Consider the following 17,398-nt stretch of genomic DNA (forward strand, 5'->3'; position numbering starts at 1 on the left):
GAAGGTGTTGAGCGAAACGATCACCGAGCCTGCATTTGGTCTCGCCGACGTAGAGAAGTTGACATCTGGAACAGTGGATACATTCTTTTGAGTAAATTCTTTTGATTTGCCATTCTTCTCCGGTATTTTGTTCAGTTAATATTTTCAAAAATATTATCTAAAAGGTCATTTCAATTGCAGACTGAGTTCTGCCTGAGTATGATAAATATTGACCATCATCTGATTGAATGAGGAAACAAGCGTGAGGGTGTAGCTTTTATTATATTTTCGATTTATGATCATTAAAAAAAGACGTCTCCATTTTCCCTTTGCACAGGTTGGTTTCTACAATGCTGTAGCCTTGCCTTGCTATCGTACACTTGCAGAGATCTTTCCAGCAAGCACTCAGCTGCTAAAAGCTTGCAGGTAGGAGTATCCGTTATAGAAAAATAGAAACAGGGTATCAGTCTTTATTTCCATTTTTAAATTAGATATATTCCAATTCATGCAACCCTTTTCTTTCAAATAAATATACAGGTACTTAAATGCAGAAAAAAAAAATGAAAAGCAAATAAAATAATTTGGTAAAGCTTCTTGTTGTGCTGTTTAAAAGGCCCAAGAATGCATATCAATTGTGCTTTCTCAAATATAAGAAATTAATACCAATAGTCCAATTGTGGAATAGAAATTGAATGGAGCAAACATAAGGGCCTGTCCCACTTAGGCAATTTTAAGGCGTCTGCCGGCGACTAGGCTGTCGCCGACAGTTCGCCGGGGTGTCGCGGGCATGATCGTGAGGAGTCTTCAAAGAATCGTAGTGGATCTCGGCGTGTCGCTGAGAAATCAGCCGGATTGAAATTTCTCGTTGACAGCTGGCTTGTTGACAGGTATCGTTGTTTATTGCGGGCGCTGTCGCATGCTGTCCCCAGGTTTGCTAGGTTGTCTTAGATGCATTTAGAAGCATGTAATATTAAATTAAGTAAAGTCATTTGAAGATACCATAAAATACTTGTGTTTAACCAATTTATTTACCGTCAGGACATTTGACAGGTAGATTGGAGGCGACAGTTTGACGGTCAGGTAAGCGTGGAAATTTCGCGATGTTTATGGCCATCAGCGATTACTTTTAAAGTAGGCTCCCAACCCAGATATGCAACTCAGAAACCAGATATGCATCTCTCGTACATTTTCAAAGAATGCCCACACTCCACACAAAAATCCATTTAATCACGTTTAAAATTAAATTTCTTAATACTGCTATTAGTAAACTGGAAGTCAATCCAATTTATGCCTTGTTACCGTGAAGCTTGGTTTTCAAGTAACCTGGGCAAGATGTTATATTTCAAAACTCTCAAGTAATTACAGATTTGTCAGTGATTTCAACGAAAATTAGGACGCCGGAGAAGCATTGATAAGCGTGGGAATTTCGCGATGTTTCCGAAGACGGTGTAATCTCGTCCTGACTCGGCATTGTCGTAGGGTAAAAGAAAATTTTGGCGATCTGCTACGACTTTGACAGTCGCCGGCAGTCGCCTACAAAATCGCCTAAGTGGGACAGGCCCTTTCAAGGACAGTCTTACAACCACCCATCTTTATTGTTATCCTATAAGCTAATCAATAGCAATTGTGGAAAATTCTATACGATTCAGCCCTCCCATTGGTATAACACTTTATTAAACTTTTTAATTGCAATTATGTGCTTTCCATATTCATTAATTTCATAGAATTAATTTGCTATCCTTCACGTATTTATACATGTCAAAAGTGGGAATGATAAAGACGCTGCACTCCCAGCACCCTGCTAAATATTTGCATGTCACGTGATTTTAGCATCAAGTCATATTCATCAAGTCACAGCATCGTACTTAAGCCTGTAGCCTGTAGGGTTTTTTTTTAAATAAAGTAAGTTTTGCTTCAAAATCTCTAGTTTGCTGATTCTCCAACCCTACAATCACAGTGCTTTTCCATTTATTCACAAATTTGGTATCTGTGAGATTTTATCAAGTTTTTAAGAGTTTGAAGTATATGTTCCTTAATCAGTTTTTCAGCTATTTAGGTCCAAAATGTTGAAATAAAGCTTGAAGGACGAATAAAGTAGAAATATGGGAAATAATCTCAGGCTTTCTTTTACATAAAACAAAATAATGTGGTTTTGCTGTGATACCAAACTTCCAACACTGAAGAAGGGTCTCGACCCGAAACGTCACGTATTCCTTTTCTCCAGAGATGCTGCCTAACTCGCTGAGTTATTCCAGCCTTTTGTGTCTATCTTTGGTTAAAACCAGCATCTGCAGTTCCTCCCTACATATTCAAACCCAGTTAGTTCATCTCAGATGGGAACTTCAGCAAGATACCGAAGACACTTTGTAGATGAAGTTGGCTCATTACCATTCCACAAGCAAAGACTTGAAGAGGAGTTTATTAAGTTCATCACTACCTTGACGGCAAATTGAAGGAGTCATTAGAATACAGCCAGCCTGCTTTCTTTTGGTACTTTGAGGAATTTTAACCAAAGCCAGAAAAAAAATGCAGCATTGTTTATCCATTTCAGTAAAGGTAAGATTTTATTCAATGATTATAATGCAGTAATTTAATATATTTACGGTGGCAGTTTTTAAGTACAACTCTGAAGGTATTACAACAAATTCTCCGACAATGGATGGCTAGATCAATGATGCTTCTTTTGGAGGAATATAGAATGTTTTGCAAAGTATTGTAAACGAAGCATAAAAGGGGCCAGCAGGGCGGTACGGTGGCGCAGCAGTAGAGTTGATGCCTGACAGCGCATGCAGCGCCAGGGACCCGGGTTTGATCCCGACTACTCATGCTGTCTGTACAGAGTTTGTACGTTCTCCCTGTGACCGCATGGGTTTTCTCCGATATCTTCGGTTTCCTCCCACACTCCAAAGACACACAGGTTTGCTGATTAATTGGCTTGGGTTTGTATACTCGGTATTAATGTAAATTTGTCCCTAGTGTATGTAGGCTTGTGTTAATGTGCGGGTGCAGACATGGGTCGGAGGGGCCTGTTTCTGCCCTGCATCTCTAAACTAAACTAAACTAATAACTCCATTTCTGTCACAGTCTGTCCTGTTCACTCACCTGCCAGCCACGCCCACCACGTTAAGCCAACCCCTCACCTGTTCACTCACCTGCTCCAGATCACCAATCAAGCCAGCATATAAACCCTTCCTGCACACACACACTCTTTGCCAGATTGTACTTAGCCCTCATGCAAGACTCTCCAGCATTCTCTCTTGGACTGTTTTCCCGTTGCCGACCCTGCCTGCTCCCGACCCTCATGCCACGTCGTAGCCCTGGTGAACGCCTCAAGTCTTCTGTCCCCGACCACGAGCAGGTAGAAATAAAGCTCATTCTAAAACTACTTCCTTGGTTCCGTGTGCTGCATTTGGGTCTACCTGCGGTCCGTGACAATTTCCTTAAATAAAGCTGGTTACATTTTTTAACATCCTGTTTAAATGAGCATGGTTCCATAGTCAAGAGCAATGAAAATAAATGTTGCAGAGCATATGCCTAATGTCAAAGTACACGTGAATCCAGAGAAAAAATGCAGAATTGTGTCATTCTGGTGTTTGCCCTTAATGAAGCAAAAATAACTCCTATTACATTGTGGCACATTGTATTCATACCACATTCCTCCTGAACAGTACTGTTAATCCAGCTATTTATCGTCTCCTGGAATTTAATGCCTTCAACCTGTAAACCAAATTAATTTGTTCAGCGTGAAATAACTAAAAAAGTAAAGCACATATAAAGGATGTACTTAATGGTGATAAACTACTTTTTTCTTTTCAATGTTTATATTTTCTGTGAATATTGGCAATAAATCAAATCCCTGAAGAACAATTGCTTCTGATTTGCATAGCTATTAAGTTATTCTTTTTGTACAATTCAATATACTGTGTGTACTGTCGGGCAAATTTGTCAAAGAAGCAGGTAAAGCACAAAGATTTTTACTGCACAAATACAACAAATGTACAAACACATGACAATAATAAACCAAACCCAACCATGCAAAAACAGATCATTATTGTTCAAAAGAGACAAAATGCTTCATTTTAGTCAAACCTTATCAAATAGACTTTAAAGTATGTTTTCATATTTTTATCAATGAAAACTATGAATATATAAATGTATTCTGTAGCGGGACATAGCAGCCATTGGGGGGAAATTGTATAAATCTTTTCCAGACACAAAACTATGGAAAAATCCTAATTTAAAAGGTATTTTGATAGAAATATCTGAACTCCAGAGTGAAAACTTACCCAGTCCTGCATGTAAACATAGCACAAAAAGTAAGGAAATTTGTGTTTGGTAGATTATTTCTTTGTTGTAACAATGCTTCTTGGCAATAAATCTTATACCGTTGGAAAGCTTGTTTATTTCCCTTTTAAATGGTGCCACATTTGTAAGGAACATGCATTTGTGGGATGAGCAGCAGAGCTGAGTATGTGGGTTGCACCCATGAAAAATCTGCCAAATCTTCTCTGCCAATGCCAAACAGCTTATTCTGCCATTGACTCTTGTTCGGTGTTGTTTGGTGGATTGGATGATTGAAGTCTGAAGAAACAAGACATATTGGCAATTTAACAATTTATTCATTTAATAAACAGGAGCCTCAGTAGCGTGTGGAAGAACCATACACAGCCACAACAGCCTGGCACCTCCTCCTCATGCTGGTCACCAGCCTGGTCACACACTGTTGTGGGATGGCATCCCATTCTTGTCAGCACCTGGGGGTACAAATGCATGTTCCTTACAAATGTGGCACCATTTAAAAGGGAAATAAACAGGCTTTCCAACGGTGTAAGATTTATTGCCGAAGCATTGTTACAACAAAGAAATAATCTACCAAACACAAATTTCCTTACTTTTTGTGCTATGTTTATATTAATATTTGGATCCTGCACAATTCAACTCAATTATAATTCTGATCTACTTCAGGTATAAAAAGCTTCCAACCTTCTTCATGCCCATGGAAAGTCTTTCATTCTTCTCTTAAGTCAGGGGTGTCAAACTCATTTTAGGTCATGGGCAAAATGTGACTTCACGTGGACCGGATCCGTTGTGCTCGCGCGAATGCACGCACGTGTGCTCCCACAGTTTTTGTTGCCTTCGTTTTTTCAACCTGCTCGCATGTGTCTCAGTCTCTGCTATAACTACAAAGTGTTTCACTTTATGAATTTTGTTTCTTATGAAGAAGATGGCCTAGCAAGCATTACTTTTATGATTGGTATCTACGCCCCTAGATAGAGTGGATGTGGAAATAACGTTTCCAGTAATAGGAGAGGTCACAGCATCAGAATAAAAGGTCATACATTCAAAATGGAGGGTGACTTGGACAAGTTGTGTGAGTGGGCAGATGTATGGCAGATGCAGTTTAATGTGGATAAATGTGAGGTTAGCCACTTTGGTGATAAGAACAGGAAGGCAGATTGTTATCTGAATGGTGTCAAGTTAGGAAAAGGGGAAGTACAAAGACATCTGGGTGTCCTTGTTCATCAGTCACTGAAAGTAAGCATGCAGGTACAGCAGGCAGTGAGGAAAGCTAACGGCATGTTGGCCTTCATGACAAGAGGAGTTGAGTATAGAAGCAAAGAGGTAATTCTGCAGTTGGACAGGGCCCTAGTGAGACCACACATGGAGTACTGTGTGCAGTTTTGGTCTCCAAATTTGAGGAAGGACATTCTTGCTATTGAGGGAGTGCAGCGTAGGTTCACTAATTTAATTCCCGGAATGGCGGGACTGTCGTATGCTGAAAGAGTGGAGCGACTGGGCTTGAAAACACTGGAATTTAGAAGGAAGAGGGGAATCTTATTGAAACATATAAGATTATTAAGGGATTGGACACGCTAGAGGCAGGAAATATGTTCCCAATGTTGGGTCCAGAACCAAGGGCCACAGTTTAAGAATAAGGGGTAGGCCATTTAGAACGGAGATGAGGAAAAACATTTTCAGTCAGAGAGTTGTAAATCTGTGGAATTCTCTGCCTCAGAAGGCAGTGGAGGCCAATTCTCTGGGTGCTTTCAGGAGGGAGTTAGATAGAGCTCTTAAAGATAGCGGAGTCAGGGGGGTATGGGGAGAGGGCAGGAATGGGGTACTGATTGTAGATGATCAGCCATGATCACATTGAATGGCGGTGCTGGCTCAAAGGGCCAAATGGCCTACTCCTGCACCTATTATCTATTGAATCTGTGGAATTCATTGCTGCAGACATTGGATATTTTTGAGGCAGCGATTGATAGGTCTTGATTACCACCTACTCCCCCACTCCCCTCCCTCGACACCCTCTCTTCCCTTCCTCATCCCTAAAATCCCTCCCTTCCCTCATCTGTTTCCCCTCCCCTTCCTTTCCCACCACCTTCTCCCTTCTCTTCCCTATTCCCGCATAACCACCAGCACGTCTTCACATCCCACCTAGCTTAACCCAAACCCAGAGCCCCTACCCTGGAGCGCAGCTCAGATTTTGGATCGCTGGCTGCGGCCCCATTCACAGTGCGGCGACTTCCCACCAGCCTCTATCCACGCACTCACTGGGTCTCAGGTACATGGTGGCGGTCTCTGTGGCGGTAGCCCATGCACTTCCCGATGTCCACAACAACGCTGAGCCTCCCCACCTTCCCCGGCCCGCGTCACCACATGGCCAGATATGGGCGTAGCTTCCACTCACCCCCAGGAGCTGTGATATGGGGAGGTGACAGCTGCAGATCAGACTTGCATTCTCCTGCGCAAAATTCATATTTCCTGCGAGTTTAAGTTGTCATGTAGCTCACTTTCTGTGTAAAATCTAACAGCGCTTTTTTTCTCATCAAATCATCCCGCGGTTGGACCCCTTCGCGGGCCGGATGTGGCCCGCGGGCCGGTTAGTTTGATACCCCTATCTTAAGTCAATCCTTGGCATTGGGTCACAACTTGCTGGGAGGCTGCTCAGGCCTTCTTTTATGTCCAGTCATAACCCTTCACTTAATGATGAATACGGAAACCCTAACATCATGTTTTTACATGGTAATGACAAATCATATCATGTAGTCGAAAGCTACCTTACTTCTTTGCAGAACCATAATTGGTTGATTTTAATATGGCCCGTTTATTGTTGATACATTTACACCTCAAGTTGTTTTAAGCATTTTTGTGTGATATTTAATAATGTATAGATATCTGTATTAATGGTTAATTTCCATTTATGTATTAACTGTGTGCACTGGTTTTTTTTTTTACAGAGACCCTGTTGTGTTATCTGACTGATCTCAAAAGGAATAACAAAGAAGTGGATCACGTAATCATGAGGAAATGTATTGCATGATGATTCTAGTGGTCTCAAGCTCTTGAGTGGCCTTTCTCAAATACTTGGAGATATGGACCACATAGAGGCAGCTTCCACTTAGAATGCATTGCAACAGTTGCTCACTGTTGGAATTATTAGTTTCCCTAGATTGGAAAATGCCCCAGATAGTTTTGAGAATAATAAATATCCAGATATGCCTGCCATCTTTCCTGACATAATTTACCTTGCACTTCCCTTTGTGGCAATCTGTGTGGCAACTTCAATGACTCAGTGAAGCACATTAAAGTTGCAGTGAGAACGTACCTCATGAATGCCCTTGCTGCTATTTACAGATGCTTTGGGATTTGTCTATGAAGAAAATGGCATGGCTGATGTTAACTCTCCAGATTAGGTTTGCAATTTTATCGGAGTGCTTCAGAGATTCATAAATGTCTGCATGATTGTGAGTTATGATGACAACACTATAATGGGAAATACTACAAACACCACTTATGGAAACAATTCAAAGGTATTTATTCACAAAATGCTGGAGTTACTCAGCAGGTCAGGCAGCATCTCAGGAGAGAAGGAATGGGTGACGTTTCGGGTCGAAATGGAATGGGTGAAGAAGGGTCTCGACCCAAAACGTCACCCATTCCTTCTCTCCTGAGATGCTGCCTGACCTGCTGAGTTACACCAGCATTTTGTGAATAAATACCTTCGATTTGTACCAGCATCTGCAGTTATTTTCTTACACTTATGGAAACAAAATATATTTTCAGAGTTTTTTGTTATTATTTTGCAGACAATCATATTTCCCAGAATGCACATGAATATGGAAATATTAATATACATGGTATACATTAATATTTGATAACCTAAGGCTCAACAAAGTCCAGAATGTTTGGATATGTTGTTATATCATTGTTCATTGTGAACCAGTGAACATACAACCAGATTAGACCATTTAGCTAACTGGAAATCCTGAAGCTAATTGAATTTCTGATTCATAAATTAAGTAAATATAGGTGTCTTTGAACGGACTTCAATTTTATATGCATTTAATGGTAAAAATTCGAGTCTGAAATAAAAAAGTGGCCTCCATCTTTGCGAGAGCTTTACTTTCTCGATTATGAAATACTGCGAGATCTTTCTTGATACTTTGTCACAAAATGCTGGAGTAACTCAGCAGGTCAGGCAGCATCTCAGGAGAGACGGAATGGGTGACGTTTCGGGTCGAGACCCTTCTTCAGACTGAATAAATACTGAAGACTGAAGAAGGGTCTCGACCCGAAACGTCACCCATTCCTTCTCTCCTGAGATGCTGCCTGACCTGCTGAGTTACTCCAGCATTTTATGAATAAATACCTTCGATTTGTGCCAGCTTCTGCAGTTATTTTCTTACACTTGATACTTAAATCTTTTAGGTATAAGGTGGTTTGTGTTAAAATTTGTCGTGTGCTAAAATGGAGCCATACTGGATTAGACAAATGAATGATAATTCATATTGAAATTTACAGATTTATACAAAATTTATTAATTTTATCCAATGGCTGCTCAATATCTCAACAGAAATGACTAAATAATTACTAAGCAAAAGAGTTCATATTGATCATGTACAAGTAATATTTTTGTAAAGTAGGTTTTGCGGTTCAGAGCTCCGCTTTTGATTTAAAAATCTTAATCTTAACTGTATTTGGGATTAGTCAACTCATTTACAAATTCTGTTGTCAAAATTGAGAACAGTTTGATTCAAGTAATTTCTTTCCACAGTAGAAAGAAGCCACTCAGGCAGTGGGTAATACCCACACTGCAACATAAGGGAAGTATATACTCAGTTTTTATTTTTCTCTTTTTTATTGGATTGCTAAAGAAGATCAGGCATAGTTTGGCCAAAAAATGAATTGCAGATTTAAGTTTTTTTTTTCATTAGAATTTACTGAAAATGGTAACTAGGCCACTAGTTTGTAAGGATATAATTGATATAACTAGGGAAAAAAAACTGCAGATGCTGGTTTAAATTGAAGGTAGACACAAAATGCTGGAGTAACTCAGCGGGTTATATCTTAATTGATATAACTAATTAGATCTAAATGGATGAAGATAAAACTAACCAGGTAAAGGAGGTTTATAATAATAATAATAATAAGCATTTATTTTATATAGCGCCTTATCAGGTGCTCAAAGCGCTTTACATAAACAATCAAACATAAAAACAAACAGACAAACTATCCTAACGGAGAAGCGGCGAATAAACAACGCCAGCGTCCTCACACGTCAGGGTCCGGCAGTAGAGAACAAAAAGCACAGGACACACAGATACAATTTTTACACAATTTTTACACAAACAGCCATCACAGTGATTGCTCTAGGCATACCCTCACTGTGATGGAAGGCAAAGTCTTATCTCCTCCTGATTTCTTCTCCCGTGGTGCCACGAGGTGATCGAGGCTCCCAACTTTTTGAAGCCCCCACTGGGCGATGGAAAGTCCCAGGGCCGAGCCGAGCAGGCCGATGAAAGTCCTGAGCCCCCACCGGGCGATGGAAAGTCCCAGGGCCGAGCCAAGCAGGCCGATGAAGGTCCTGAGCCCCCACCGGGCGATGGTAAGTCCCAGGGCCGAGCCGAGCAGGCCGATGAAAGTCTTGAGCCCCCACCGGGCGATGGTAAGTCCCAGGGCCGAGCCAAGCAGGCCGATGAAGGTCCTGAGCCCCCACCGGGCGATGGTAAGTCCCAGGGCCGAGCCGAGCAGGCCGATGAAGGTCCTGAGCCCCCACCGGGCGATGGAAAGTCCCAGGGCCGAGCCAAGCAGGCCGATGAAAGTCTTGAGCCCCCACCGGGCGATGGAAAGTGCTGCGGCCGAGCCACGCAGGGCGATGAAGGGCCTGCGAGCGGGTTGATCATACCTCGCACTTCGGGGCGGTTGAAGCTGCTACGGCTGGAGCTCCCGAAAGCCGGTCGCCAGCCAGGGACCTGCGAACTCCCGATGTTGCGGTCTGCAGGGCCCACGGCCGAAGCCTCCGAGATGGTAAGTCCAGGCCCTGCGACCGGAGTTTTCAAGGTCGATCCCAGCTGGAGGCCGCCGACTCCACGATGTTAGGCCGTAGCGCGAACGGAGATACGACACGGTAAAGGTCGCATCTCCGTTGAGGAGGAGATTTGAAAAAAGGTTTCCCCCAACCCCCCCCACCACCCCCCCACATACACAGAGTTAAAAATAAAATAAAACGTACAATTAAACGATGACAGACAAAAAAGAAAAAAAAGACAGAGAGACTGCCGGTGAGCCGCAGCTGCAGAACACAGCCACGCCCCTAAGATTAAGTTTAGTAATCTTAATTTTTTCCAATGAATGTCTGCTGTCTCTGATTAATAAATAAGGGTACTAAACTAAAACATGTATAACACTGGAGTCTTGCAGAAGTAGATTGAAGAAAAATGATAATATCCTGTGCCTGCATTTCCTGTATCATATTGAATCAAGGACATTTCGCATCTGGGCAAATTCTGGGTGCCTGAATTTCAAAATAGCTGAAGTTGCTGCAGGAAGGAATTGTAGATGCTGGTTTACACTGAAGGATAGACACAAAATGCTGGAGTAACTAGGCTTGACAGGCAGCATCTCAAGATAGAGGGAATGGGTGAGTAGACAACTGCCTGGGGTGAAGGCAGGAACAGGGTACTGATTGAGAATGATCAGCCATGATCACATTGAATGGCGGTGCTGGCTCGAAGGGCTGAATGGCCTACTCCTGCACCTATTGTCTATTGTCTATTACAACCTTCTTCAGACAGGAGAAGGGTCTCGACCCAAAATGTCACCCATTCCTTCTATCCAGAGATGCTGCCTGTCCCACTGAGTTACTCCAGCATTTTGTGTCTATCTGAAGTTGCTGCAGGACAAGCAGGAGGCTGGGAATTCCCAGCAACTGGCTGTCCCTCTGCGACAGAGAGTTCAAGGGACCATCTGGCATAATGATATTCATAAGGTCATAAGGAATAGGGGTAGAATTAGGCATTTGGCCCATCAAGTCGTCTCAGCCATTCAATCATGGCTGATCTATCTCTCCCTCCTAACCCCATTCTCCTGCCTCCCCCAAAACCTCTGACACGTGTACTGATATTGTGGTAACAATTGGAGACATAGTTCCTGGGAAGAATTCAAGCCTCTTATTTTTGGCTACAATGTATTTAGGAAATAGACAAAAAGAAAGTTTTATTGGTCGAGCATTTGAGGAATTACAGACCACAAAATTAGTGGTTTATATTACTTATTGGAAATCTTGGGGGAAAACCATACGTTTTAAACCATAGGTTATACTCAAATAAATGAGTGGATAATTTCAGGTGGCATTTCTGTACATTTGATATGTTGATTATGTTAAATGTTGCTTTCAGAAATTATTTCACCGTGTTGAAATGAAAGGATGTCTAGATCCGATACTTGGTACCCAGAGACAACTTGTATCTGAATCATTTTAAACTTAATGGATCTAATTTCAATATATTTTTAATGGACATGTATCTAAAAGATTTAATGGGACAAGCAGTGGGAGAGGGTAGAAATTGTTGATGTTTTGGGTTTGGACCCTGTGTTAGGAATGAGTGGGGAGATATCCAGAATAAAGAGGAGAGGGGAAGTGGTGACATAGGGGCCAGAGGTGAGTGATGGACCAAAAAAAGGGTGAAGGATGATAGGCAAGTGGAGGTAGGGGAAGAGGAGGGGTGCAGTTGGGAGATAAAGGTGGGTATTGATATTGGTTTATTATTATTGCCCTGTGGATACAGTGAAAAACGTAGCTTTGTGTGCAGGCAAAGCCTACCAGATAAGAATACTACAGTTAGTGTAAAAAGAGAAAGAAAGCAGAGTGCAGAATATTGTGTTGCAGCTGCAGAGAAAGAGCAGATTTTAAAAATGTGCAAGGGCTGCAACGAGATAAATTGGTGAATACCTCCTAAACTTATATGAGGCTGATAACAGTGGGGATGCAGCTTTTTTTTAAATCTGGTGCTGGGTGCTTTCAAGCTGTATCTTCTATTGAGATGATAGATGAAGGCAGACTAAAGGGGGGAAAAAAGGAGGTAAATGGAGCCAGGTGGGGGGAGGGGAGGGTGAAGTGGCAACAGCTGCTTGAGGGTGATAAGCAGTGGTGGATTGAAATGTAAGGTGATAATGGGAACCAACAGGGAAAATGTGAAAGGCAGATGGAACTGGATGGGTGAGGGGGAAGAGTGTGGGTGAAATATGTAGGTAGTAGGTGAACCAGGAGGGGAAGGACAAACAAGGGTTCTGGAGTGGTTGGGGGGATATGACAACTGCATCAACATGGCAGGATCGGAATGAGAATAGAGTGTGAACACACCAGAGTGGAGGATTACCTAAAATTGGAAAATGTAATGTTGATACCATTGGGTGACAAGGTGGTATATGAGATGCTCTTCCTCTAGTTTGCTTTGGGCTGGCCACCCCATCCCGAGCAGTGGAGAAGGCACAGGATGGGCCGGTCAGTGTGGGAATGGAAATGGGACTTGAAATGGCATGCAAATGTAAACTTGGAGTGCCCATTCCACTCACTCTCGCTGTTATAGAGGAGGCAACATTGGGAGCAGCAAATGCAGCAGACGAGGTTAGAGGAGGTGCACATGAATCTTTGCCTCACTTGGAAGTGCTATTTAGGCAGCTGGATAGTGATGAACAAGGAGGTGCTAGAACAACTGTTGCACTTCCGGCGGTTGCAGGACAAAATGCCAGGGATCAGGGAGGGATGGATGAGTGGGAGGGAGTAGTCCCTGCAGAAGGTAGAGAGGTGAGCAGGAGATGTGAGTGACGATGGGATCTTAATGCAAGTGGCAGAAATTACGAAGGATGATGAACTGGAAGCTGTGGCTGGTGGGAAGTAAAAAATATTTGAAATGTATAACAAGTCAATAAATTGACGAATGACCCACTCATGTGCATGTTGCAGTACATATGTGGAGATGTGTGTGTTTGTACGTTAAATGGCCTATGTAAATTGCCGCTACTGTATAGAACTATTATAAATGGGTAATCAATGGTCAGCCTGGACTCAGTGGGCCGAAGAGCTTGTTTTTCCATGCTGTATCTCTAAATTAAACTATAAACTAAACACCTGTAAGTCACATGGATGTAGAAAGTCTTTGTTTTGTGATACTAGGACATGTGAACACTTGTGCCATACAACTTTATATCTGTCCCTAATATGTATCTGGTGCAGGTTCTTTGTCCCATGTAGAATACTTTTCTCCTTGCCATGGTGTGCCGTCATCTATTGATGAATTGATCCTCGTGATAAAGCAGGAAAGCTTGTTAAAATTATCATTTCCATTTCTGGTTTCCAGGGAGAACCTATCGCAGTGGGAGAAGATAGTACAATCAAGCATTGCCCAAGAGACGAGTCGGAGCTCGGCAGCTCCTGTGAAGAACAGTCCTGCACTATTTGAGGCCTAATGGAACCAATACTTTGAACTGAATGTTCCACTGTTGAGTACTTGGCTCTGAATTAAAGAGGAACCTGTAACTGTTGATGATATAATAACATTACCTCATGAATCCATGACAACATGACTCCCTTTCTAGTTCATTGGACTAGACATTTGGAAATGTAACATTTTGTAAGGCATCCAATGTAGCTATTCTAGCAAATCTGTTGTGTTTGAAAATAACATGATTTTTAAGAGAACATTGGCCCTTAACAAACCGTATTCTGTATTGCTGTGGCCTTAATATACTTCCAGGCAGGAAGGAACTTTCCATGAATTGTATGCGAGGTGTAGCATCTGCAGTGATTCTTAAAATGCTTTGGGTTGTACAACAATACTGGTCTGCAATCTTTATTTTCATTATGGGTGGTTTATATATTGGTATGTACCTTAGTAGAACACAGGAGGAGGTTGCATTGTCATAATTATAGTCTGAGAGTAACAAATATTGTTAAATTATCACTTGAGCTGATGACAGCACACATCAGACATGCATCTGATGTGCAAATTGCAAAAAAAAGAACAGATCGTTCAGCCATCTTAGACTTATTGTTAATCCAGAATCGTAAAAGAAATTCCCAGTCACATTTCTCTTAAAGACATGAAAGAAGGCAAGTCATGGGATGTAGCACTTCTTTGTAGGAAAGACAGAGTGAAGCATTGTTATTTTTAAATTTTTCTTGAATTGCTGTTTTCTTGTAATATTTTTTTAACCATCGGACAGATGTTGTCTCAGTGCAGGAAACACCGTGGCTGCCCGACAGTAAACAATCACACCTGTCAACCGGCGCACTATAAGCCATAACTGAAGTAGTTGCGTGTATGCTGTTTTGCTTTCTTGACATTAAGTGGCATTAGCAAATTCCCAGTGATTGGAAAATACTGACAATATGATCTTGTGTCCCCGCATCATGATTGCGAATCAAAAAGAGACGATACAGAGGAAGAGAAAATGGAAATTATATCAGGCATAAAGAATGCCCGTGCAAAACGCTTTTAATCATTTATATCTACTTCTACACATTGATCATTCCACATATGGTATCTGAACATTTAAAATTGCAATGTTCCAAATTGGCAAAACATTGCATCCTTGATACTTCATTTGCCTCCCTAATATTGTGAAAAACAGACCATAGAACTAATGGGCCTTTTCAAGTACTTCGACTATTGCAGTATGTTGCACTAGCCTACTCAGAACGCTGTTAATCTTGTTAGCTCTGGTTTCTTCTGGAAGTTTTAGAATAACTTTTTGCACTCTTTCATTGTACTTATATAACGGAATGCTTTGTGTGCATGTACTATGTACAAACAAACTGGACCTTCATAACATATTACCAATCACGCCTGCTGCCTAAGCAGCTACAATGTCACCTGTAAATAGCAGAAAATGCTGTCTAACTGTCCACTTTAGGTTTATTATAACATGTAATGTTTCAGCGTAACAAATGTTAATATTGTTTACTGCAAGTGATCTTGGTTAATGTACATTTTCAATGCAGAAACATAACACTGTTATTGTAAATTAATTTTTACACAGCATAGTATGTTGGTTTAAAAAGTCCAAAGTTTTGGATGGGCTTTTAAGTTGCAAGAGAAATATTTCCAGAGTAGATATATATGTTCACTAATAACAGAATATACTTTGTAAGAAGGGAAAATGGAAAAAAATGCAAGTGCAATAATTTTGAGGTGTCTTAACTTCCAGTTTATAAATTATAAATATTGTATATGTTCTGTAAGTTTATTTGTCTCTTCATTTGCAGTCTTTGTATTAAAAAAACTATACACATTATGTTTGTACAATGGAGTATTTAAAGTCATTTATTACACTACTGATTATTTATAAATAAACGCTCAAATCAAATACCCGTAATAAGAAAGTATCAAAGTTTCATGTAAATTTATAATGTTGACTATTGAAATCAGGTACAGAGGAAAAGCCCTTCTATTAGTCTTCAACAGGATAGACAAATGAGTCGGTGCTCAATGAGTCATTAAGTCAGTGCTCTTTAGCATTCCAACTCACTCAACATAATACGCAAGTGGATTTTGGTTACTCCTAATATCTTTACCTACCCTTATTCCAAAACTGTTTTAAAGAAGTCGCATGAAACTTCAAATGCTGGAATCTTGTGCAAAAATCAAACCGTTGGAAGAACTCAGTAGGTCAGATAGCATCAGCAGAGTGAAATAGACAAAGGAAGTCTGAAGAAGGGTCCCAACCTGAAATGCTATCTGTACAATTCCCTCCACAGATGCTGTCTGACCCGAGTTCCTTTTAAATTTATGAAGTATTAATTACTGGAAAAATACTGGAAAATTATTGTTTCATGTAAAATCTTTAAAAAGTGGGATATTGGCGGGCAGGGGGTGGGTAAACACCTGTTGCTCTGTAAAATCTGCTGTTCCAGCATCACTGAAGCCCCGTGTGTTGGAATAAACACCCATATATTTACTCTATGGGCTTTAATATTTTACAAAGTGCATATTGTGGTTTTAACTCTTAAGGTACAATTTCAGTGTCCTTGGCAATTAAACCTGGTACCTTTATATTCCATAAATGGACCAGGTTTAATTGGAGAATAATTTAAGTGTTCTTGAATTAAACCTGGTACATTTATGGAATATGTCAAGCTAGACGCTCCCCTGTTGAGGGTGTTGAAGCATAACAGCTAATAGTTGAAATAGGATGAAGTAAGCAGATGGGTGGCATATGTAGCATTGACTGGCTATGAATATATTCAAGATTTTTATTCTGGATTTGCAACAACTTGCCAAATTCCAGATTACGCCTCTGTATTTTCACGTCTTCTGGGATTTATTACATTGCACCGCCACCATTCCCGTACCTTCCATCCTATCACAGTTGCATTTCTATTTTTTCTCTCCTCTCTTTTTCTGCGCTTTAAAACCTGTTCATCTCTCCCCAGTTCTGATGGAAGGCTGTTGAACTGAAATTCATTCTACTTTCTCCCTCTATAGTCAGCCATTTTGGTCCTGAAGATACCAGCCCACTCCTTCAAAAATGCATGGAGGATCAACCATCAGCAATATTTAAAGGGATCAACAATTACAAGCAGGTTGGTTGCACATCTGTTTTCACTGATGGCTGTTGATTCTACCAGTTTTTATCTGCACAGACTCAGTTGTCAATGCTGAAAGAATTAGTCTTTATTTCATTGCTTCAGCAAAAGCGAGTTGTCCGCCTGGACCTACCCGATGTCCCGATTGCCACTTTAATTCCCCTTCCCATTCCACACTGACCTTTCTGTCTTAAGCCTCCTCCATTGTCAGAGTGCGGCCAAACGCAAATTGGAGGAACAGCATCTCATATTTTGCTTGGGCAGCTTACAACCCAGTGGTATGAATTGTGATTTCTCAACTTCCAGTAATCCCTGCACTCCCTCTTTCTCCATCCCTCCCCCACGCAAGTTGCACCAAGTTCCCGTTCTCACCTGGGGAACAGCTAACAATGGCTTGTTTCCTTTATCATTGTTACTTTTTTCCATATCTTTCATTCATTTGCTCTACATCCCTGTCTATAATCTCTCGATTCCCTTTTCCCTGACTAGTCTGAAGAAGGGTCTCGACCCAAAACGTCACCCGTTTCTTCTCGCCAGAGATGCTGCCTG

The 17,398-nt window shown here is 41.2% G+C and overlaps 1 protein-coding gene across 9 annotated transcripts in view; it reads left to right on the forward strand.

Moving 5' to 3' along the window:
- pde10a (phosphodiesterase 10A) overlaps positions 1–15,522 on the forward strand; it is a 354,529-nt gene extending 339,007 nt beyond the window's left edge. For 6 of the 9 annotated variants that reach the window (XM_078405762.1, XM_078405764.1, XM_078405765.1 and 3 more), the window contains 2 exons: positions 317–405; positions 13,623–15,522. In XM_078405762.1, coding sequence (XP_078261888.1) covers positions 317–405; positions 13,623–13,731 — 198 coding nt within the window. In that variant the 3' untranslated portion in view covers positions 13,732–15,522. Of the gene's footprint in view, positions 1–316; positions 410–13,622 lie in introns of those variants that run through there. The other 3 variants (XM_078405767.1, XM_078405768.1, XM_078405766.1) reach the window with 2 other exon arrangements.
- The last annotated feature ends 1,876 nt before the right edge of the window (positions 15,523–17,398 follow it).

The sequence above is a fragment of the Rhinoraja longicauda genome, chromosome 9, assembly GCF_053455715.1.
Source record: "Rhinoraja longicauda isolate Sanriku21f chromosome 9, sRhiLon1.1, whole genome shotgun sequence".
Classification (NCBI taxonomy): Eukaryota; Metazoa; Chordata; class Chondrichthyes; order Rajiformes; family Arhynchobatidae; genus Rhinoraja; species Rhinoraja longicauda.